This window comes from Myotis yumanensis, unplaced genomic scaffold (assembly GCF_028538775.1).
Source record: "Myotis yumanensis isolate MYYU_CA2020_CCGP unplaced genomic scaffold, mMyoYum1.0.hap1 SCAF_11, whole genome shotgun sequence".
In the NCBI taxonomy this organism is placed as follows: domain Eukaryota; kingdom Metazoa; phylum Chordata; class Mammalia; order Chiroptera; family Vespertilionidae; genus Myotis; species Myotis yumanensis.
This window is the reverse complement of record NW_027223762.1, coordinates 7,128,517-7,151,607: the sequence shown is the minus strand read 5'-3', so window position 1 is coordinate 7,151,607 and position 23,091 is coordinate 7,128,517. Positions and strand designations below refer to the sequence as shown.

The window sequence follows — 23,091 nt, the reverse complement described above, 5'->3', positions numbered from 1 at the left end:
AAATATATTTTAAAAAAAAGAAACAAAGTGATCCATGCATAGAACACAGTAAGGGATATGTAAATTTATGTAAAATTTCAGGGGGGGGCTATTATATTCTACCCCCTGATAGTGGAGAAATGTCCAAATTCATTATGAGTTAAATTACTACCATTCCACTCCACCCTTTAGTGTAGCTTGGGTGAATTATGGCCTCCCAGGGATTTTGAAGTATTATCCAAACTAGAAAAATTGTCCATGGACAATTTTTTTCACTTGAGGAAGTAAACAAAGTCTCTGCTTTTCCAGAATTTACATTTTAGTAGGTGAGAAAAATAATCAACAAATCAACATATAATTTCAGGCAGTGCTCAAGGAAGCCATGCCAATGCAATAACCTTTACTCTGAACTCACTGTGGTCTCTCCAGCTAAGAATATATTTGGCAGTGTAGGTCCTTCCAAAGTGTTAAACTGTAGTGTAAATGAAAAAGGGGTTCTAGGAAAAGTAACCTCACAGGGTGATCTGATAATTGCCGGGGTCCAGCCCCAGCAGGTCCAGGGGTCCCCAAAGGTGTGGACGGAGTCGGCGAAGAAGGAATGGCATGGGGTCAGCGTTCAGTTGATCAGCATAACGAGGTTCTCCCTCCAGGATCTCAAGCCAGGAACTCCAGCCGAGTTCTGGTCAGGAGTTCTGGTTAGGAACTGATGAGGATCTGATGAGGATCTCATGTTTATTGTCTTGTTACATCCGTATTTATACCAGCCGATTTTAATCCTGTCAATTTCTATTACAAAGGTTAGGGCGTTTCTTATCTCCATTCCAGGGAGTAAAGATTATGTAGCGTAAGCATGATTGTTCATAGTTAAAATGATTAACTACCCGCCTGGCGCTTAGTTAAGGGGTTGTATCCCCTCCCTAACCTCAGGGAAAAATCCCCACCTGGGGAAACAACCTTTCTCGAAGAGGTGACCTTGGTTAAAACACACGGCGCTAAGGAGAGCAAACATATTAAGAACAATATGCTATATATGCCAGGTCCCTTGAAACATATGCTGTGCAGATGTTTCTTTCCTGCAGCGACTGTGTCAAGCAGCAAGGATGGACCAGCTTCCGGCAGATAATAAATTTCTTACTGGGAAAGTCATGGTGGTTAGTCATGCCCCAGGCATATACCTTTTTTAAAAAAAATATAATTTTGTTGATTTCAGAGAGGAAGGGGAGAGAAAGAGAGAGAGAGAGGAGAGAGAGAGAAACATCAATGATGAGAGAGAATCATTGATTGGCTGCCTCCTGAATCCCCTATTGGGAATTGAGTCTGCAACCTGGGCATTTGCCCTTGACCGAAATCAAACCTTCAACCCTTCAGTCTGCAGGCTGACGCCCTATCCACTGAGCCAAACTGGCCAGGGCTACACCTTTCTTAGTGTTTCTATTTCCCTTAAGCAAGCCCTGTCCATTGTTTCCATGCATCTAGGTTAACCCACCTTTCAAATAAGTGTAACTACCCTCAAGAGAACACATGATCTTTACTCTCCTATAATCCAGTCCCTGCCTTGTTTTCTCCCACCTTCAAGTAATCTTCCTTACATTCCCTCTCAGGCATAAAAGAAGCTGTAAAACTGTCATTGTGCAGATCATTTGAGATTTTGTCGCCTGGCATTGCTGTCAGTTTGGCTCAAATAAAACCTTATAAAAATTCCTTACAAGTTTGGACATTTCTTAATTCAACAACATATATATTTTAAAAATATGTTTTTATTGATTTGAGAGAGGAAGGGAGATGGAGAGAGAAACATCAATCTACTGCCTCCTGTAAGCCCCTATTGGGGTTGGAGCCCAGCCTGCAACCCGGGCATGTTCCCTGATGGGAATAGAACCTCTTGGTGTAGGGAGGATGCTCAACCAACTGAGCCACACTGGTTGGACTCGACAATATTTTTTTTAAAAGGGAAAAAGTCATAAATCTCTTGCAAATACAAAATCAACACGTGTCAAAAGTCTTATTTACTCATTGAGGAGACCAGTAAGATGTTAGAACCAGGTTAAAGCAGAATTTAAGTACCCACTTATATTACTGAATCAGGAATAGGAAATGAATTTACAAATAGATGCAAAACGGCTTTTTCCAAGGAGGGGGACGATTCAATGTGAAGTTCAATGGGCACAGGTATTTTGTTTTGCTCTCAGGTATCTACAATGTAGAGCTGCACAGAGCTCCACAAAGATGGGGAGCCCCCTTAGGATCAGAATACCGGGAAGGTGAGCCAGAAGGGAAGACACCCAGTGAACTTTTGGTCCATTTCAACGTGCTTACAAGTTTCCCTACAAAAATCACTCTGATGAGCTGTAAACATCCTGCACCTACGCAGGTCTCTCTCTTTATCTTTGTTGCATTTTCCTCATTAGTCTCCATCCTCTTGCCTCTGCGTTGCCTTTGGCAGGGCTCCATGGTGTTTCTTTGCTCCCACCACCGGGGCTCAGGGTGAGCCCCAAGGGGAACCAAATCTGTGCCCCTGCAGGAAATCAATCTCCGCCAGAGCAGGGGGAGGGCTCAAGCTCGGGGTTAGCCCCGCCCACCCTCCACAGGCATCGCCGGCCCGCCCAATAATGGCAGCGCGCCAAGGTCACGTGAGCAGCCGCCCTCCCGTGACGCTTCCAAAGCAGGACGTGGCAATGACGTCACTCAGAAAAGTCCTTCGACCCTTTCTGCCGGCTACCCATCCCGTCTCCCCCTTTCCCTATTCAATGCCTTTTTTCTCGCCGCTCTCGTCTCGGAGATGGTAACCTACCGGGCTACACCTAACCCTAACTACCCTAGGCCTCCGAGCCAGCCAGCCCTTACCCTCCCTTAAGAGAGGAGGCGAGCTGCACTTCTGTTTGGGCGTGACGTCTTGTCAGTTTCCAAGCTGCTCCAATCAGAGGTCGAGTCCACCGAGCTTGCCGCTCTCCTATTGGTCCGTGTGGGGGGGGGAGGCGGGGAAAGAAGGTGTAGCCCGAGGTCGCCCGAGGGCGGCGCTCGGCCCTCAGTGCGCAGGCGCGCAGGCGCTGGCTGGGGCCCGGACCGGGGGCGGGCTTGAAGACGCGTCGTTGGCTTTTGGACGCAGGCACAGAGCTCGCTGGGTTCATCCGTCGAGCGGAAAGCTTTTGTCGGGGTCCCGGCCGAGAACGAGGCCCGCGAGATTCCCAATGGTGTCCATGACTTTCAAACGGAGCCGCAGCGACCGGTTCTACAGCACCCGGTGCTGCGGCTGTTGCCATGTCCGCACCGGGACGATCATCCTGGGGACCTGGTACATGGTGAGGACGGGCGGGACGGGGGGCCGGGGCCCGGGGGGTGGGGGAGGAATGCGCATGGGCGGGAGGCCGGGGATCCCAGTGGGAGAGGAGGAGAATGCTCACTGGGAGGGGTGGGACCGAGAACGGGGCGTTGGGTGGGGCGGCCAGGCCTAGGGGAGCTTCTTTTGCGGGCGCCCTAACTTTGCGGGAGGGGACGGTGTCCAGGAACCCGAGTGGCGGGGGTGGGGACGGGGAGACGGTTCCTTGCCAGGATTTGAGCAGCTGGGCCGGGCCGGGCCGGGCGGAGGCGGTGCGGGCCGAGGGGGAGGAGGGAGTGAGGGTGTTGTGTTTTGGTGGGAAGTTCTGGAAATTACCAGGTTTCAGCACTTTCTGTACTTCCTTGGTCTGCAAGCCTCCCCCTCTCCCGGCGCCCTCCCTGCTCCCTGGGATTTTTCTCCCGAACGAAACGGGGAGGAGCGGGTCTAAATAAATGCAGCCTGGCGTCCACGATCGGTTTTGCCCGCGTCGCGGGGAAAGGAGCAGGCCCAGCTGGTGCCTGCATCTGGCTCCCGGGCCTCGTTTGCGGGGAGGAGCTGGGGACCTCGGCTAGAGGCCTCGTGTCGTTGGGGCCCGCAGGCTTCGGGTGCAGCTCTGCCCCCCCCCCCCCCCGCCCCCGGCACCCGCGTTTCGGTGCTGGCCACGGGCGCCGCGACCCCCTGGACGGAGACCTGTGTCGTCACGCGTCAGGGCCAAGTGGATTGATGGTTCCCTCCCAGTGCTTCCGAGATCCCTTACGTCATCGCCAGGATGCGTGCATGTGGAAGCTGGTTTGCCCGTGGCTTCGCAATAGGTGTCTCGTTTAGGTCGTTTTGGGGTCGTGACGACTTCACAGGGGCTTTGAACAGACTTCTCATATGGGCGACGTGGCCGCTTTCCCTGATGTCTTCGTGATTGTGTGTGTGTGTGTGTGTGAGAGAGAGAGAGAGAGAGAAAGGGGGTGGGGTGGGGGGATGTGGCATTGTTTCTGATAACAAGTTCAAGAGGGGAGAGCTTTATCACAGACGTTCTTTCTGCCTTTCTCTGTTCTCATTACTTCCCTACCCAGTGCCTTGAAGTCATTACTGTTTGGACAAACACCAGATGAGCATCGTCTTCACTTAGGCGGATAGTGTTTCATGCCCGCCCCTCCTCCCCCGCATCTGATCTACACATTATTCCTCACTGCCCTGTTGTTTTTTTTTTTCAGCCTTGCTTCATTAGGAACGCTAGAAACAGCAACAAAACGTGAAAGTGTAGGCTTATTTGCTTGTTTCCAAGAAATATTTCCTGTAGTTTTATATGCAGAAACATTTTACTGGTGTAGTTCTATCCCATTCCCCTGAAAAGGCTCCTTTCTAGTTCTGTATTTTAACTGATGGGCCATATTGGACGTCGATCGGTTAATGGCAATAGGAGCCGTTGTGTTTCTAACTTTCTTTTATTCCTAATCCATTTGGTAAGGGTATGAGTCTTTAATTTCCTTTATTTGCCTTGAACTTTGCCTTCGCTCCCCTAAAAGGATCATTGAAATCTTTAGGGTCCTCAAACCTCTTACCCACCCGGCCTCCCTCACCCCTAGAGGATGACCTCTCCCTCCTGCTTTAACAGAGAATGAGTGTCCGGTGGTCGAGTACGCGTGCCTGCAAACCCAATCTTCCTTTTTCTCCTTTCCTTTCACGGAACAAAGGATTTCCAGCTTCTCCAGAATAAATAACCACCACCCCAGTTTCAGCCATCTGAATGTCATTGGCTGTTTTTCTTTCCAAGGCATATTAAAATTTTTATTTATTTATTTTTTAGAGAAAGAGGAAGGGGTGAGGGCGGAGAGAGGGAGGGAAAGCTTGAGGGAGGAAGGGAGGATAGAGAGAGAGAGAGAGAGGAAGAAAGAAAGAAAGAAAGAAAGAAACATCGATTTGTTGTCCCACTTATTTATGCATTCGTTGGTTGATTCTTGTATGTGCCCTGACCCCCTGATGGGCGATCAAACCCACGACCTTAGTGTATCCAGACGATGGCCCTATCCTACTGAGCTACCCGGCCAGGACCCAAGGCAGATTTTTTTTTTTTTTAATGCTATGGGGTCAGTTCATAAAAACGAAAGGAATAGCAGGGAAAAGTGGGAGCTAAAACAGCAAAACTCAAAATGCATTTATTCGCCCAAAATAGGGAATGAGGAGTTTAAATCTCTTTTTCTCTGGAAGTACTTGATGTGTAAATATTTCACATATCTCCCTTTTCCTGTGCTTGAGCCATAGCTGTTTTTACTTTGCGTGGACTTTTCTGGTTAATAGAATATTATAAGCTGCTTAACCATTTGCACGCCATAAGCATCTATAGACACAAGCAACGGACCTTTTTAAATTAAATTCACAATATGGTGGCAGTTAACTGGTTAAATCAATTTTACATTAAGAGATTTATTGACCATCTAGAGTGGAAAAGTCTGGTGGACATACAAAAAGAATAAGTCACTGGAACTGTATGTCATTGATCTTTTTATTGGTATTATCTGCCACATAGAGGCTCTCTCAAGTGTTTCTTGGCTTGAACATGGCGTCTGCCCTCAAGACTTTTATGGTATTACAAAGAACTTCGGAGCACATACACAAAAATGAAACTCAGGGTACATCAATAAGGGGGGTGGGGTGAAAAAGTTATCAGATTCTAATCAGATTAAAGATTGGAAAAGGCTGTTGGTTTTCGTTACAATATTGCTGGTGACTTTTAAAAGTGTGGCTTTTGGTAGGGGAGGCATATAGCATTTAGAAATCAAGACCAGTTAGAGAAAAGTGTAATGAAATATCTCTAAACAAAGGATTTGTCCTAACAGTGCATTTTGTTGCCAGAAGCTCCTTTACTAAGGATGGAGAAAAAACTTGGAAATGAGTGAGGTGGAATGTCACGTCCCTCTCCAGCTGCCTTGCCATGATACTCGCCTCGATTCCAGGGGAGAATATTTATGACTCTCTTTAGGTTGCCTCTGTACTGTCTGGAACTCCCACCTCCTGGGCCCAGGCGCCATATCAGTGACTGTATCCGATACTGTGCCTTTTTCTTTCTAGCAACTGTTTCTACTGGTCTGGAGTAAAGAGACTGTAATACTATATACTAAAGTATTAATTGTGTGGCACTAAATAGTGCAGGAGGAAATGGAGAAGCCAGAGCCACTTACATGCACCAGGCTAAGTGTTAGTTGTTGGCATTTTAGATGGGAATGAAGCATGCCTGACTTAAAACTGGGTTAAGTAATATAAGAAATTTTAGAATGAGCTCCAGTTTAAATTCTGGCATTTCTGAAATTGTTTTCTCTATCATTTATTAAAGAATTTGAAGACAGATTATTTTAAACAATAGTTTCTTATGTGGTATATTTTCTATGTAATATTTATTGAATGATTGAAATGGCCATTAATTTCTGCTACAGGAGGTGTCCTCCATTGTTGTTAATGGTGTACTACAAGAATGCATTTTTTTAAAAATATTTTTATTGATTTCAGAGTGGAAGGGAGAGGGAGAGAGAGATAGAAACATCAGTGATTAGAATCATTGATTGGCTGCCTCCTGCACACCCCCTACTGGGGATCGAGCCCACAACCCGGGCATGTACCCTTGACCGGAATTGAACCCTGGTCCCTTCAGTCCGCAGGCGGATGCTCTATCCACTGAACCAAACCAGCTAGGGCCAAGAATGCATTTTGACCATTTGGAATAATTTTAGGTCTGGGAAAGATTTAATATGTGGCTTTTTTTTTCATTTGACAACAATTTATTTTGAAATTATTCATCTTTCTCTGGGAAGGGGTGAACCCTGTTGTCTGTTTAATGTGTGGCTGATTTTGCATGAGTGCCTCAAACATAACCAATCTAACGTTAGGTCGCTGGGCGAGAAGTGAAGACAGGTTTCCTCAAGCTGGATTCCTTTCTGGCCCTCACCCCGGCCGGACTCCTTTACATAAGTATAGCTTGCTTTTATTTCAAAGTTATTATCTTTCCTCAAACACTTTGTTCTGTGCTATTTATTTTCCCTGAAATGTTCTTCTTCACCCAACTCTTAAAAAAACTTTATGAAGGAAAATTTCAAATGTACAAAAATAGTGAAGTCGTATAAAAATCACCCAGCTTCAACCATGAACATTTTGCCAGTTCGGTTAATTTTTTAAGGATTAGCTCAAATGTTTCTTGGTGGAAACTTCCCTTGCTTCCCAGCCGGAGGGATCTGGTTTTCTCACTGTGCACCTGGAAAAGTTTCTGCATCTCTTAAATTTACTTTTTTGTTAATCCTCACCCAAGGATATTTTTCTCATTTTTTTAAATTATAGAGAGTGGAAGGGAGGTGAGGCGGAGAAAGAGGAGAGAAGAGAGAGAGAGAAACGGAAACATCGATGTGAGAGAGACACATCGATTGGTTGCCTCCTGCATGGGCCCTGATTGTACTGGGCTTCAAACCTGCAACCAAGGTAGGTGCCCTTAACCAGGAATCGAACCGAGACCCTTTGGTGCACTCTAACCACTGAGCAATGCCAGCCAAGGCTAGACATTTTTTAAATGAATTGTCTCCTACAAAAAACAGGAGGAATAACTCATTAGTTACTGCATAATAAGGGTAAAAAAACAACAAAAACATACACATTTATTATAATTTAAATTCTCTCTAAATTTTTAAAAATTTTCTATTTTATTTTGATTGAATTTATTGGGATGACATTGATTAATATAATTATAAAGGTTTTAGGTGTACAATTCTATAACATCATTTGTACATTGTATTGTGTGTTCACCACCCCAGGTTTCCTTCTGTTAATATTTATCCTCCCTTTACACTCTGCAACCTCCCCTCTGATAGTCACCATACTGTTGTCTGTGAGGTTTGTTGGTTGGTTGGTTGGTTTTGCTTAATCCCTCCATGATTTAAAATGTTAAAGATAGTTAATTTTGATCTTTATCTGATGACAATTCTTTGCTGACTTGGCTCCCTGTGGATTCCCCCTTTCTTTGCCTATGAGACTCTGTTGGGATGCCTTGAAGCAAACACATTGTTTTAATTATAGTCTCCACAGATATTGGGTTGTGGCAAAATATGCTGTGGGAACAGTCAAGAATAATAATTAAAAAACAAAAACCAGTCCACAAAAGAATCTTCTGGGCTGAGTGAGGCAATGAAATGAGAAAGCAAAGGGCTGCTTCCATGGCCTGATACTGTAACAAGTGAAATCTAACATTTCTGGGTTTTGTTGTTTTTGTTTGTATATAAGTTGTGAAAAAGGCTTTCAAATATAAACTGCTTGGGCCAGGGTGGCTCAGTTGGTTGGGCATCACCCTGTGTACCAAAGGGTCTCGATTTTGATTCCAGGTCAGGGCACATGCCTGAGTTTTGGGCCCAATCCCCGGTGGGGGGCATTTCTCATCTATGTTTTTCTCTCTCTAAAAATAAGATAATATTTTTTGGCCCACTAAATTTATATTACCATTCCCACATTGAGTGGTGTGTCCATTGCCCATGGTGTTAACGTATTTGTATAGTTGCTGCATTCTATACCTCTCCATAATACTAGATTTAGAAATGAATTATTTTAATTACATTTTTGTTAATTTTCTTTAAGTATAATAAAGGGAAAATGAATTGGGAATAAATATTCTGGAATTGTACATATTTGCTATTTTCAGAGAAATTTTCTATCGCAAGACTATAAAATTAGTTTTATGTATTTTTTGAAAAATGCTACATGGAACTTAGAAATATCAACTGAAGTCAAGTGAATTGCCTGTAGTTAAGCACAGGAGGGGTGTGCAGTGGTGAATTTTTTAAGGTCACAAGGATGGGTTTCCAGGCCAGTAGTTTAAAATGTAACTTGGGGTTCCAATGAAATCTGGTGACTTAATGGAGTATATTAACTCAATGAAGATTTGAAAAATTGTGTGTGATTTTAATGAAGTAGCACTGAAATTTGTTTTACCATTTCTTGGTCCTTTTGATTAGAGCCATGATTTGTTTGATTATTCAGGGGTATGACTCACACTGAAATGAAATTTGAGGTGTCATTAATACTAGAAGAAGATAGTGGATGATTGTGACTTATCCATGGAAGAGAAGAAAAGACTTTTTTTGTTGTTAATCCTCACCTGAGCATATTTTTTCCATTGATTTTCAGAGAAAGTGGAAGGGAGGGATGAGGGGAGAGAGAGAGAGAGAGAGATATTGATGTGAGAGAGTGTCATCCATTGGTTGCCTTCTGAACTCACTTGAACCAGGTGGGGAAACGAACCTGCAACCCAGGTACGTGCCCTTGAGTGGAAATCGAACCAGAGACCCTTTTGTGTAAGAGCCATGCCAGCCAGGGTAACAAAATACATTTTAATAAATTCTATATGTGATAAAAAGATTTAAAAAGGGAAAATTAAACTTCTAAATATTTTGGATGTGTCATGTCTTTTATTTAATAATTGAGTTTGCATGTTTTTCTTGATATAAGAATGGTTTTCCCTGCAGAGCTTTTTAGCTATGAGTATATTGTGTTTAGCAACAAGTTGGCTGAATTGATTCCAACCTTACTTTCTTAAACAGAATATTTAACTTTAGTAGATGTAGCTGATTATTCAATAATTAATGCATCTAATCATATTAACTCATATGTTTATACCATGTGCACTGGGAACACCCATTGCAATGAAAATGGACTATGGAAAAGTCAGCCTTCAGCTGGGAGCCATTTTGCAAATATGATTTTCCCTTGTAAAGCCTCTCCGGAGTTGAAGGATAAAGTACCTTGCCTTTGAGCAGTGCAAGGAAAAGGACATGTTACTGAACATTTATTTGGAGAGTAAAGTATAAATGTTTTATAGCCTTAGGTAATCGTTTGTTTTGGAAAGACCTATAGTGCTAAGAAGCAGGCTGTCTTAAAAAGAGCCAGATTTGTATTCTAGCTCCATCCTCTGTCAGCTCAGTGAATTTACACAAATTATTTTGCTTTTTTGAACCTTAGTTTCCTCATTTGCAAATGGACTTTAGTAATATTTACTTCACTTAATAAAGTGAAGTGATATACATCAGAATACTTGGTATATAGTATATCTTCAGAAATATCAGTGGATTGTGTAATTGATATTGTGACACTGTTTAGATCACCTAGCCTTATCTTAAAGATAAAGACTTGGGCTGCTCGTCTTAGAGAATGTGTAATGACTGATAAACACCTCTAGGAAAATGTAAATGCCGATAAAACTGTTATTTATCATTCAGGGTGGACAGGAAAGCTACATAATACAGTTTGTTTAAAATTCTGATGATAATCTTAGTTGGTGTGGTTTGGCTCAGTGATTGGAACCTCAGAATGGTCAAAGGTTCGATTCAGGTCAAGGGCACGTACCTTGGTTTCAGGTTGGACCTCTGGCCGTGGTCAGGGTGCATGCGGGAGGCAACCAATTGATGTGTCTCTCTCACATCGATGTTTCTCTCTCTGCCGGGGGGAGGGCTGACCAGCAGCCCCTGAATGGTGGATGAACAGATTACTCCACTCCGACACAGTTTCACTGTGGGGGAGAGGGCTGAGGGACAGCCTGGCTGACGGAGCCAGGCCTCCTCGATTGCCTGCCTCATTAGCCTTTATTGGATTTTTTATCTTTAGATACAACCAGTAGGTGAGTAATCTTGGCAGGACACATGTGTTTACACTGTCTAGGCAAGGGCATCCAGGGATTAAGCATAAGGATTCCAGTAAACACCCTGGGGTCTGCGCGTGCACAGGCGTGTTTGGAAAGGTCAGGGAATAATCAGGGGCGCCGCCTTTGACACTCCCCCAAGTCGGAATTCCGATAAAACAGGGCAGGTGGCCTTCCACACACTTCCCTTTTATCAGAATGCCCTCCTTACAAACTTTCCAACCAAGTCTCCCCAACATCTGTCTGTCTCTCACCCTCCCTTCCACTCTGTCTACAGATCAACAGACCTCGGGTGGGAATTATCAACAACAGCAAAAATTTCTGATGATAAGGCTCAAACATTCCTTGAAAGTATCAAATGTTCAGATTTTCAAAAGGGGAGAAGGACAGATTCTGTGAACTCGAGATAGGAAAGCCTGAGTCCAATTCTAGGTGTGATTTTTTTCTACGAAATCATTAGCACCAGTTTGAGCACTTAAAGGGCATGGTGCATGATACTGCAGGGACTCAGAACTAGCGGCATGGATATTTCCTTTTTAAATGGAGTTACAACCCTCCCATGCCACCCCGGAAAATTTACCAGATAGTTATGAAGGGATTTCAGTAAGATGTTTGACAAGGTCTCAAGATGTTCCTCTGGATCAGAGAAACAATTTTACTCAAACGTTATTGATTAATGGGAAGAGGTCAGCCTCTGGCAGCCGTTTCACAGATGGAAATACTGATTACATGCTGATTATATTTTCAAACGCAGGATGCAGAGAGAGAGGAAATCTGTATGGTATCAGAATCTAGATTGAGAGGAGTCTTAACAGGCAAGAGTGTGATAAGATAAAATTCTATTGTAAATGTCTGAGGGCTTATGCTTGGGCCTCTGAATGTAACTGTACAGGTTCAGATGGCAGTTTAGTGGGATCAAGTGTGAAAAAGAATTAGCGGTTTTAGGGAGTTACTCTCCTATAACATTCAAAACATTTAGGAGGCCAGTGCGATTTCAGGCTGCATTAACTGAAATTTGTCAAGCTGGGACCCCTGTGTTCTCTCCAGACCCATCTTAGCTTCTTAAATGGTGTGTCCAGCGAACTGGGACCTGTGTGTAGAGGAGAGCAAAGGGGAGTTAGTGACGTAGCTGGCAGAATGCTCGTGAGAGAAGCAGTGTAAGAACCTGAGGGTTTGCACTGGAGAAGACATTTGGAGGCACATGTCAGCTGTCCGTAGGTGCTAGAGGAGCACATTTTCTCAAAGGGTAGAATTAAGACTAGTATGTGAAGTGACATAGTCAAAATCTTGGTAAGTCTTTAAAGAATTTAGTCAAGAGGAAATAGTTCTCTATCACTGGATAGGAAATATTATGGAGGGGGTTCAAGCTTTTCTGATAGCTCATTATACGTTTACCCGATGGCTGTTACATTATCTGATGGATAAGTATATTGGATGAACTAGCTTCTTCAACACCAGACATCTAAAGATGTGACTCGAACGATTTGTAATGGTCCCTTATGTTTAATTGTTGCCCTGTTTTAGTTTGTTGTATTGAATCAAATCAATCATCTTTTCTTGGAAACAGATAAGTTTATACTTTATCATATATTTATTTTAAAACTATTCTTATAGTGGTATTGCATATTATTTTATCTCACAGGTAGTCTTCAATTACATATCTTTCTTACTTCAAGTAAAACAATTTTAAATATGGGAAGACCTTTGAAGATTGCTGCAAACTGCTTCCTGATTAATAATCTAAGCGACCATTACGACAGAACAACTGGTCGACCAGTTGCATGATGCACACTGACCACCAGGGGACAGATGCTCAACACAGGAGCTGCCCCTTGGTGGTCATTGCGCTTCTACAGGGGGACCACCGCTCAGCACAGCTGCGGCAGCGGGAACCTCTCCCCACTCCCCTGCGCAGCACTACCGAGTGGAGGCAGCAGGCAGCAGGCAGCAGGCAGCAGGCGCAGTGGGCTGGGATGAGCGTGAGTGGGGCGGTGCCTGGCCTGGTTCTGGCTCCTCCCTGTCGCCTGCTGCTTGGCGCACTACTGCTAGAGAGGGCAGGCCAGGTTGAGGGACGCCCCACCCCCACCCCCTGCCAGAATTTTGTGCTCTGGGCCTCTAGTATAATTGATAAAATATTATCTTCCATAGGTGGTAAACCTGTTGATGGCAATTTTGCTGACTGTGGAGGTAACTCATCCAAACTCAATGCCATCTGTCAACATTCAGTATGAAGTCATTGGCAATTACTATTCATCTGAGAGAATGACAGGTATGTTTTTAGATGAAAATATCTCCTGCTAATTACACACACACACACACACCCGTTATTTCGAAGAGAATTAATTCTGTTTAAGTTATTCAACTTGCTGAAGCAGAAAAATGTTTTGTGGGTTTTTCAAAGATACTCAGTGAGGATTATAATTGAGCAGTTCTAGCCAGAAAATGTAATGGCTAGAACTGGTATTTTATACTTTGACTCCTGTTTTGGTGTGGAGATCAGAGGGAAAGAAGACATTACAAAAAAACTGTGAGCCTTTGAGGGTCAGCTGACAAGTGTAGCAGAGGATGGGAAATTTGCTCATGGAACAAAAAGGCTTACAGTAAATATGAAGTAGGAATTATTTGAATATTTGGTGATATCTTTTGCTTAGGGTCACTATTCTAAATATATTTCTGTTTGGATGAAAAAAGACTTGACATTAGAGTGAAAAATAGAGGAAGCCTAGCACATTCATAGATATTACCTTTTTAAACCTACACATTTCCTGATAGCAGTATTTTCGTTTATCTTCCTCTACGATTCAGGTGCAGAAAAGTTGTAGTATTATATTATTATAAATTATGTTAGAAATTTAATATTTGAGCAGGAAATTATGCCTCAGACTTCTCAGTGTGAATGATTTATGTTGATTTAAAAAAAATTTCACTTCAGAAGAATGTTCCCAGTTCGCTGTATGTATTATACGTTATATGTTATATTACAGGATCTTAATGATCATTTTTAAAATTGTTAGCTTTTATTATAAAGTTCTGTGCTTTGTTACATTTATGGCCTGCTCTAATCCATTTATGAAGTTGTTTTTTAAAAAAATTTGGTTGTTAATTCAAACGATTCATTGTCCACAGGGCTAACTTCTGTTTCCAGGAGCAGGTAGTGTTTTGTGGGCATCCGTCACACGTTTATGAAAGCTCTAACAATTTTTCACACTTTGTGTCTAAGGTGCTTTTTTAAAAAAAGGGTCTTCTGATTGTCTTTTCAAAGTATAGTATAATTCTTTAATTTTGTTGTCAAATGTGATAGAAAAAATACCAAGAACATATTAGGAACAGCCCTTCTGGCATTTGTTGTTTTGTGTGTGTGTGTGTGTGTGTGTGTGTGTTTAGTTGTCTGTTTTTATTTAAAAACCAAAATAGAATGATAAATAAACTTTAGCTCCTAATGGCCATTTGTGGTATTTATAAAATTTTACTTTAGGTTATAAAATGTTACTGAACCTCCTCATGTCAGCCTCTTCTCTGGTCATGTGTGTTTCTCTTAAAATTGAGGTGTAGAAAAAGATTTAGGGTTATTGAGATTCCTGTATGTCTGTACAGCCAGCCCCCAGCCTTGGCCAGAGCTCCAGGTGTGAAGTTACAAGTTTATTGTATGTTGCCTGAGTATTGTAACTCTCCAGTGAATCAGATGTATTCATTATCCGTTTTTGTTAGTTATAATTCTACAAAAGCCCTTGCTGTTGAGAGAATAGAAAAACACATAGTTCTTGGTCATGTGGTATCTGTGTTTCTTTGGAACAATATGAGGAAGTTGAGAAACAAAGAAAAGAGACCTGAATATAGCAGAGAAGCCCAGCTGAAGGATGCGGAGCAGTGAGCTTGGGTGTTGGGGTGGGGAAGAGGAGATTAATTAAGGACAGCCTTTAATTTCAGATCATGTATTTTATCTAAGGCACGAGGGGGCATCTGTAGCATTCTGTGTTTAATACACACGTCTTTTAAGGAAATGCCAGCCTTTACCTTCGGTTGAACCCTGCTCAAATCACAAAACCCAACTTATTCTTTTATATTTTATTCCTGATTCTCCAGGCAAAGCTGATTGTTTCTGCTTCTATTGTAACACTTGCCACTTTGGATTTTAATTTGCTGCTTGCACATCTTAACCTCTTAGACTCTGGGCAGAGAGCTGTCTCCCTAGCAGGGTACCTGGTTCATGTGCCATCCTATAAAAATCCTAATATGCTAAGTGTCTGGTTGTCCAGTCTTCTGTTCAACCAATCAAAGCGTAATATGCTAATGGTATGCTAAATCAGCTCAACCGCTCGCTATGACATGCAGTGACCACCAGGGGGCAGACGCTTTGACCGGTGGGTTAGCTTATTGCTGAGTGAGATGGGCTGGAGATGCCCTGGAGCCCTCTCTCGGTCCCTCCCCAGCTGGCCAACCTCCCGCATCTCTCCCCACTCCGGATTGTGCACCAGTGGGGTCTCTTGGCTTGGCCTGTGCTCTCTCACAATCCGGCACCCCTTTGGGGATGTCGGAGAGCCATTTTGGCCCCATCCCACAGGCCAGGCAGAGGGACCCTACCGGTGCATGAATTTGTGCACTGGGCCTCTAGTCCTTTAATAAGTATCAGTGAGTTGTAGCAGTTTAACAAACAAGAAAACAAAGGGACTAATTGCTTAAGCTTCATTACTTAAAGCTGAGGCAGATTTTTTTTTTTTACCCTCTTGGATTTTTTTTACCCTCTCAGATTTTTTCATAGCCAATCTTAAAAATACTTTGATGTTTGTAAGCTAGCTTTAAAGTGTTATTTTTGTCATGAAGAGTTTTGTTCTTTTTGTGTAAGTTGCTTAATTAGATTTTGGTTTTTGTTTTCTTAGATAATGCCTGTGTTCTTTTTGCCGTCTCTGTTCTTATGTTTATAATCAGTTCAATGCTGGTATATGGAGCAATTTCTGTAAGTATCCTATGTTTTCAACTTTTGGACTTTGCTTTTTACTGAACGGTACTTAGTACTTTGATTTATGTGATGTTGTGGTTTTTTTTTTTTCTTCAGTATCAAGTGGGTTGGCTTATTCCATTCTTCTGTTACCGGCTTTTTGACTTCGTCCTCAGTTGCCTGGTTGCTATCAGTTCTCTCACTTACTTGCCAAGAATCAAAGAATATCTGGATCAATTAGTAAGTGTGTATGCTAATTAAACTTATTGTTTTCCATTTTAAGTAAAATATTTAAATTTAAATTCTTAGCTTTTTAGGCACTATTTTTATTTTAACCGACCCTATTTATTTTTTTAAAGTGTTCTAAAATAATATCACTACTCTTAACTACCATGTTGAAACCAGTAAGATGAAAATAGAATTATCTTCTTACCATACCATTTGGATAGTCAATATTAGAAATCCCTAAAAATGGTTATTATGGAATTTGAGGAGTAGTTCAACTTTTGTTTTGAATAAACTAAAAGTATAATAATTCGACTGTACTTGGCACTCATTAAAGTATTAGCTTTTTATTTTTGCAGGCCTTCATAGCAAATATTTGAGTGCCTATTGTCTGCTTATTCTGTTCTACGCGAACTGTTGGTGAATGATGTAGATATAAAGAACCCCCCACCCCCCCCCAAAAAAAGATAACTTCTCCTTCAAGGAGCAAACCATTTGGGGATTCAGGACATGAAGATGTTATCTGTGATAATGAACTAGAGCTGTCACAGCACGGTGGTAAATGAGGAGCTTAAGTGCTGTATGACAGAGGGGCAGGGAACACTTTGGACCAAAGTAAGGTCTCGGAGGAGGAGTGGGGTCCTGACAAATGAGAGTTCACTTAAAAAATGCTGCCTTTCAAGAATTGGCACCCCACTTTCCGATTTTCTGCCTAATCCATTTTGCGTACCACCAAATTTATCATTCATTCTAAAAAACATTTGTTGGTTCTTATGTGCAAGGCACTGCTGGATCCTAGGGATATATCAGTAGAACTTTCTAGTGAAGGAATTGGAAAATTGACAGTTACTGAATTAAAATTGTGATAAAAGCTGTGAAGGAAAAGTGTAGGCTGCTATGTGAGTGGATGTCACACAGGTATCAGACCTGAGCTGGGAAGTGAGATTTAATTCCAAGTAGGAATTAAGATAGGGAAAGTGCAAAAGAAAATGTTCCCAGTAAAACAGACACCTTGAAGCAGGAAGGAGCGTGGGAGATGGCCAGGGGACTGAAGGACTGGTGGCTGGCACACAGGAGGAATGGAAGGAAGGAATGTGGCGAGGCTGGAGAGAAGGGGCCAGGCACAGGGCCTGTTGGCCTGGTCAGCAGCTTCCTAAACACAGTTCTCTCTGCTGATGTCATCGCTGGCTGAAAATTACAAGCCTTCTGAATAAAGTCATAGCATTTCCCTCATGAGCTGGTTCCATTATGTGTTTGTCCTTTTTATTTAGAGGTGAAGAAAGCTTAAAGAATTGTTTTGTCCCAAGGGAACACTTAGTTTGGGGTTCGTGTGTAGATTTTTCTTGCTTTTTGGTCCTTTGGGATTTCTTTGTGCTACTTTTTTACAAAAATGTGAGATTATTTGTGTTGACATTTCCATTGAAAAACGTGGTTTAAAATGATTAAATGAGCCATATAGAAACCCACGAAAATTAAATGTTTACTACTTTTACAGACCTCACTGGTTTCTCCCGTTTTGTTCGCTTGGTCTCTCAGCCTGGAAGGGACTTTGTCTGTTGGCCACCTTGTACATCCTAAACTATTCTTCTGTAATGCCCCTCTCCTTGAACCTAGCTCATTGCCTCGCACACAGTAAATGCCAACTAAATATTTGAATACATATAGCTGATCCTTCTCAGTAGAACGTGGTATGCCTGCAGTAAGTCACGTGGTCGCCTGGCTTTCTAACCAGGGGCATGCCTTCTATTGCCCCTCCTAATGAGCAGGGAGCCTGACGATGGGCTTTTAGATGAATTATTTTCCCCAGGTAGAACCAAATGGCCCATGGACTTTAGATAAATATCAGCACTTCTGGATTTAGTGATTTTGAAAAGAAAGAAAGTGAGCTCAATTTAGACTCTTAGGACTCTTCTGAATATTCAAACAAATGTATTTTAAGTGATCAGTCACATGCATTAATGATGAGGCTTTAAAGTACTTTGAGTTAAATTCTGTAAGTTTTTATTAGAATATCAGTTCTGACTTTGGTGCCTTTTGTTTGTAGTTGTGCCATGCTCTTTAGGTTGTCACAGAGGGCAGTTGCTGTGGCTGAATTAAAATCTGTTTAATAGACTTTGTTTCTTAGAGCAGTTTTAGGTTCACAGCAAAATTGAACAGAAAGTACAGAGTTTCCCACATATCCCCTACTTCTGCCCCCATAACCTCTCTTCCTACCCACATCCCTAACCGCAGTGATTCTTTTGTCACAGTTGTGAACCTGCATTGACACATCATTATCACCTAAAATCCATAGTTTTCATTAGGGTTCATTTTTGGTGTACATTCCACACAGGTTTGGGCACATGTATAATGACATGTATTCATCAGACTAGTTTCACTGCCCTAGAAATCCTCTCTGCTCTGCCTCTTCATCCTGCCTTTTTTTTTTTTATAGCCTGATTTTCCCTATAAAGATGACCTCCTGGCATTGGACTCCAGCTGCCTCCTGTTCATTGTTCTTGCGTTCTTCATCTTATTCATCATTTTTAAGGTGAGTTGCTGACTAAATATTTGGGGGGGCAGTTAGACTGTGACACTGTCCATCTAAACACTGTTGCCTTGTCTCCCTACAGTTCACAGTAAGTGACTGTTCATTTTGAGACAGCAGTAGAGAGAGCTTTCAGGGAATGTCCTCCCTCTTGTTTCCAGAGAATGGAAATGCCAGGATCCTTATTAAGGATTGTCATGTATTTAGAAGTGGTTCATGATTTGGATTGAAAATTGTTAAAATTTCCAAGGTTCAGAAACAGTTTCTTCTGCAGCACAATGGTTATCAGATCTGATACCCCAAATCTGGTTTTCTGTAAAATGATGATAATAAAACTTGTGACATTAAGTGAGAGCAAGTGGAGATAGGGCCTGGCCTGCGCGTGTCAGTTTCCTTCTCCATGGAGAACGGTGGGGGGAAGCATTAGAAGTCCCCTTAGTTTAGAACAGGTAGTCTGTTGACTTCCAGCATATGTAAATTTTATTTTTATTCATTTAGGCTTATCTAATCAACTGTGTTTGGAACTGCTATAAATACATCAACAACAGAAACACACCAGAGATTGCTGTGTACCCTGCCTTTGAAGCACCTCCACAGGTGAATGACCTCCTAATATATTGAAACTTCACCAGCCATTAGTGATTCTTCTCAAGAACCTGGGTCTTGACTTTCTCTGCAGTGTCATGCTGTGGTTTAGGGTGTGAATAGCTTAAATCCACAAGATTGAGCACTTCCCAGTTGGAATCCTGGATACATGGACGAAAGGCAGCCTGCACTGCCAGTCTTCCTCAGTTTGGCTGTTAGGTTTGATTCATAAGTGCTTCCTAAGAGTATTGCATTTTGGGGAGAGAGTAGGCAGGAAACAGCAGTGTGACCCATGCCAGGCTTGTGGGTTCTGGAACTTTTGAGGATGGAGGTACCATCAGTTGTGTTGCTTTCACAAAACATGTATACGATCCAAAGGAGACGCTGACTTTCTGTGGGGAGATGACTGGATGGGCTCCACGAGTCTTTTGGGGGTGCTCACCTCGTGGGCCCTCTAGTTGTTACTCTACTCTTTCCCGGTTTTCAACATGTAGAATCTCTGTGGCCCGTGTAGGGCCAGCCTGTCACACTTGGAGTCAGTAGGTTAGAATGCTGCTCTCCTATATAGATGTGCCCTTTACCCCAGAAGAAATAAGTACCCGATCCTAGATGAGGATGAAATTCAGGACGCAGCATTTTATTGGAGGCTTCCTTTAGCATCGTTCACTGGGGCCCTTAATCTGGACCCGCAACTACCTGCGGTGTAGTTGGTACTTGATCAGCCACATGGGAAGGGTGGGAAGAGCAAGGGCACATGCTTCCTGTCCAGGTGTTTGGTAGCCCCCAGGGTTAGTTCAGAGGCAAAATTCTGCCCTTCCTTCCGTCCCTCCTTCCCGCCTGGCCTCCCTCCTCCCTTCATCCCTCTCTCGCATTCTGGCCCAGATGTCTCGTCTGCATTAAAGGTCCAGGTTACTAGTCATCTCTCCTCTCAGGCCCTGCGTAGCTAGCAGTTTCTTCAGCTCTTCTCTGTGGGGCTGTGTGTCCCTTTTTAGGACATAAAATCTGAAAGCTGAATTATTCCAAGTAGGATTTTAAAGGAGAATTGAGTCTGATACAACTTTTTTCTCTCTTCAGTACGTTTTGCCAACCTATGAAATGGCAGTGAAGATGCCTGAAAAAGAACCACCGCCTCCTTACATACCCGCCTGAAGACATCCTGCCTTTGTCAATAAACCCCATACCAGCTTTTTGTCGTGTTTATTTTACAGAATGCTGCAATACAGGGCTCTTCAAACTTGTTTGATATAAACTACATTTTCCTTTGTGTAAGCATTAATTTTCAAACACTAACAAGCTTTTGGGACATCTATTAGAAGTGAGTTGTTTTTCTGTTTTGTTAAGTCTATTACATTTTAGTAGTTTTTGAAGACAATCTAGTTAAGCAAGAGCAAAGTGCCATTGTTTGCCTTTAATTGGGGGGTGGGGAGGGGTGCTCTCTACACATTTACTTTTTTAACTTTGCACTTCCTTTATATAATAGTTTGCATTTTGGTTATTTTGCTGCCCTGGATACTTTCAGGAGGAATGAATAAAATATTCAGGGTGAATGAGTTAGGTATAAGATCTGAAGTTTTCAGCTATGAAAACAGGAAAAATGTATGACGTTTTAACTTGACTATGGAAATGACGGTTGCATGTTTCTAATTTGTATGTTTCCATTTTGTGATAAGATGCTTTAATAAATTTCTTAAAATTTACTGTTGTCATTTTTAAGAAGTCTATTACCCTCTTTTTGGTAGATAAAACCTAACATTTTTCATTATAATAAACTCAGACTGCCATGGACTTTGATACTTTGAGACTATAATGCTAGATTTTTTTATTATAAAGCATTTCTTTAATCCAGTGACTCTGAAGTATTATTTAAAGTTATAGGGACTGTGTATATTATGTTAATTTAGGTCATAAATTAACATAAATGGTTTGATAGAAAAATTATGCGTGTAGTGTGGCAAGCTCTGCTTTTATGTTGAGATCATTTAGTTGGGTAATGAGTTCATCAAGAGCAGTTCATGTTGAAATGCATCATTTGACCTCCAGAGGGGAACCAAAGGGGAAGCAGAAGCAAACTGCAGCTTATGGGCACCACAGCTAAAGTTCTTTCCTGAAAATATTCCACTTTGCCTCTGGCTAAGATGCAGCTGTGGTGACATGCTCATCTAGCTTATAGACAAATATATTGTACATATTTTTAAATTGAATGTGTTGGAGTGACATTGGTTTGCAAAACCATACAGGTTCAAGTGTACAACTCAATAAACATCTGCACACTGTGTCGTGTGCCCAACATCCCAAGCGAAGTCTCTCCATCCCCACTCCCCTACCCCTTTTGCCCACTCTCACCTATCCCCCTCCCCCACTCCCTTTTCCCTCTGGCTCTCTCCAAACCGTACTTGTTTGTTGGTTTATTGATGATAACCATTCTGACTGGTGTGAGGTGATATCTCATTGTAGTTTTAATTTGCATCTCTCTGATGATGAGTGATGTTGAGCATTGTGTCATATGTCTTTTGGCCACTGTATGTCCTTTTATGGGAAGTGTCCATTGAGGTCCTTTCCCATTTTTAAAATTGGATTGTCTGTTTTCCTGGTGTTGAGTTGTGTAAGTTCTTTATATATTTTGGAAATTAACCCCTGATCAGATGTATCACTGGCAAATTCTCCCATGCAGTGGGTTCCCTTTTCATTTTGTTGATGGTTTCTTTTGCTGTACTAAAGCTTTTTAGTTTGATGTAGTCCCATTTGTTTATTTTTTCCTTTGTTTCCCTTACCCTAGGACCGTGGTCAGCAAACTGCGGCTCGAGAGCCACATGCGGCTTTTTGGCCCCTTGAGTGTGGCTCTCACGTACAGTGTGATTGAAACTTCGTGGCCCATGTGCAGAAGTCGGTTTTCAGCCTGGGCGAGTCTATTTTGAAGAAGTACTGTTGATATTTGACTCTGTTGACTAATGAGTTTGCCGACCTCTGCCCTAGGAGATGTACAGTGGGGCCTCGTTAACTCAAATTACTCTATCAACTCAATGCAAAAAACTCCCCCGAGAGACAGCTGGTATCTCAAAAAACTCGTTAGTCAGGACACTCGTAAGTCAAGGCCCTACTGTATTGGCAAAAATATTACTCTGAGAGATATCTGAGATTTTACTGCCTATGTCTTCTAGGGTTTTTATGGTTTTGCGACTACGGTACATTTAAGTCTTTTATCCATTTTGAGTTTATGGCTTGGCTGTGTGACTTTTTAAAGAAAGCTAACCATAATGTATGCCCTCGTCTAACAAAATAGTTTTAATTTTCCACATGCCTACATGCAAATGTGCTGAAACAGACCATTAGTACTTTATGTTGCTTCTCCCTCTGAACTTCAGAGAAGGAGCCAGGTGGTGGAGGAGGCCAGAGGAAGGGGGCACCGCCCAGCACAGAGCTGTCTTGCCAGGCAGTGAAGTGAAACAGCAGAGCCATTTCCTCAGCGTCTTAGACTCTTGGAAAAAGCAATGCCAGGTGTTTTCTTCAACAAACTGTCATTCCGGCTCATGGGCCTGCCCTGGAAGAGCTAGACATCAGCTCTGTGGATCATCTTCCATTCCCTGCGGTCTCAGCCCCACCATAGACTGAACCTGCACACGGTGAGGTAGCACTTAGGGGAATTCAGCCGTGAACAGTGCAGGCATCCCCCTGCCCACCTGGAGCCTGCTATCAAGTGGGTCAGATGGTTTGGATTGTCCTGGAAGGGAAGGTGCAGGGTTTAAGAAGAGAAGCGGCTTTAAGGTTACTGTGTGGAGTGTGGGTTTTAAAGGGCCAAGTCTGGAAGCAGGAAAGGTTCCATTGGAATTCATGTTCTTTGTCATGTTTTATGACTCACTCAACAGTCC

General features: G+C 42.5%; 1 protein-coding gene across 1 annotated transcript; it reads left to right on the top strand.

The window, feature by feature from the left end:
* The first annotated feature begins 3,036 nt into the window (after window positions 1-3,036).
* Window positions 3,037-20,922, top strand: LAPTM4A (lysosomal protein transmembrane 4 alpha). The gene is made up of 7 exons (XM_070428735.1): window positions 3,037-3,278; window positions 13,101-13,221; window positions 15,830-15,906; window positions 16,006-16,128; window positions 18,548-18,643; window positions 19,139-19,237; window positions 20,300-20,922. Exons 1-7 carry the CDS (start codon window positions 3,168-3,170, stop codon window positions 20,372-20,374), a joined length of 702 nt encoding a protein of 233 aa, XP_070284836.1. The 5' UTR covers window positions 3,037-3,167; the 3' UTR covers window positions 20,375-20,922.
* Window positions 20,923-23,091: the final 2,169 nt, after the last annotated feature.

Excerpts from the sequence above, each read along its gene's own strand:
- LAPTM4A (XM_070428735.1), top strand. The coding sequence starts at position 3,168 with ATGGTGTCCATGACTTTCAAACGGAGCCGCAGCGACCGGTTCTACAGC. Across the intron at positions 3,279-13,100 it reads TCCTGGGGACCTGGTACATG|GTGGTAAACCTGTTGATGGC; the intron begins GTGAGGACGGGC and ends TATCTTCCATAG. Across the intron at positions 15,907-16,005 it reads TGGTATATGGAGCAATTTCT|TATCAAGTGGGTTGGCTTAT; the intron begins GTAAGTATCCTA and ends TTTTTTCTTCAG.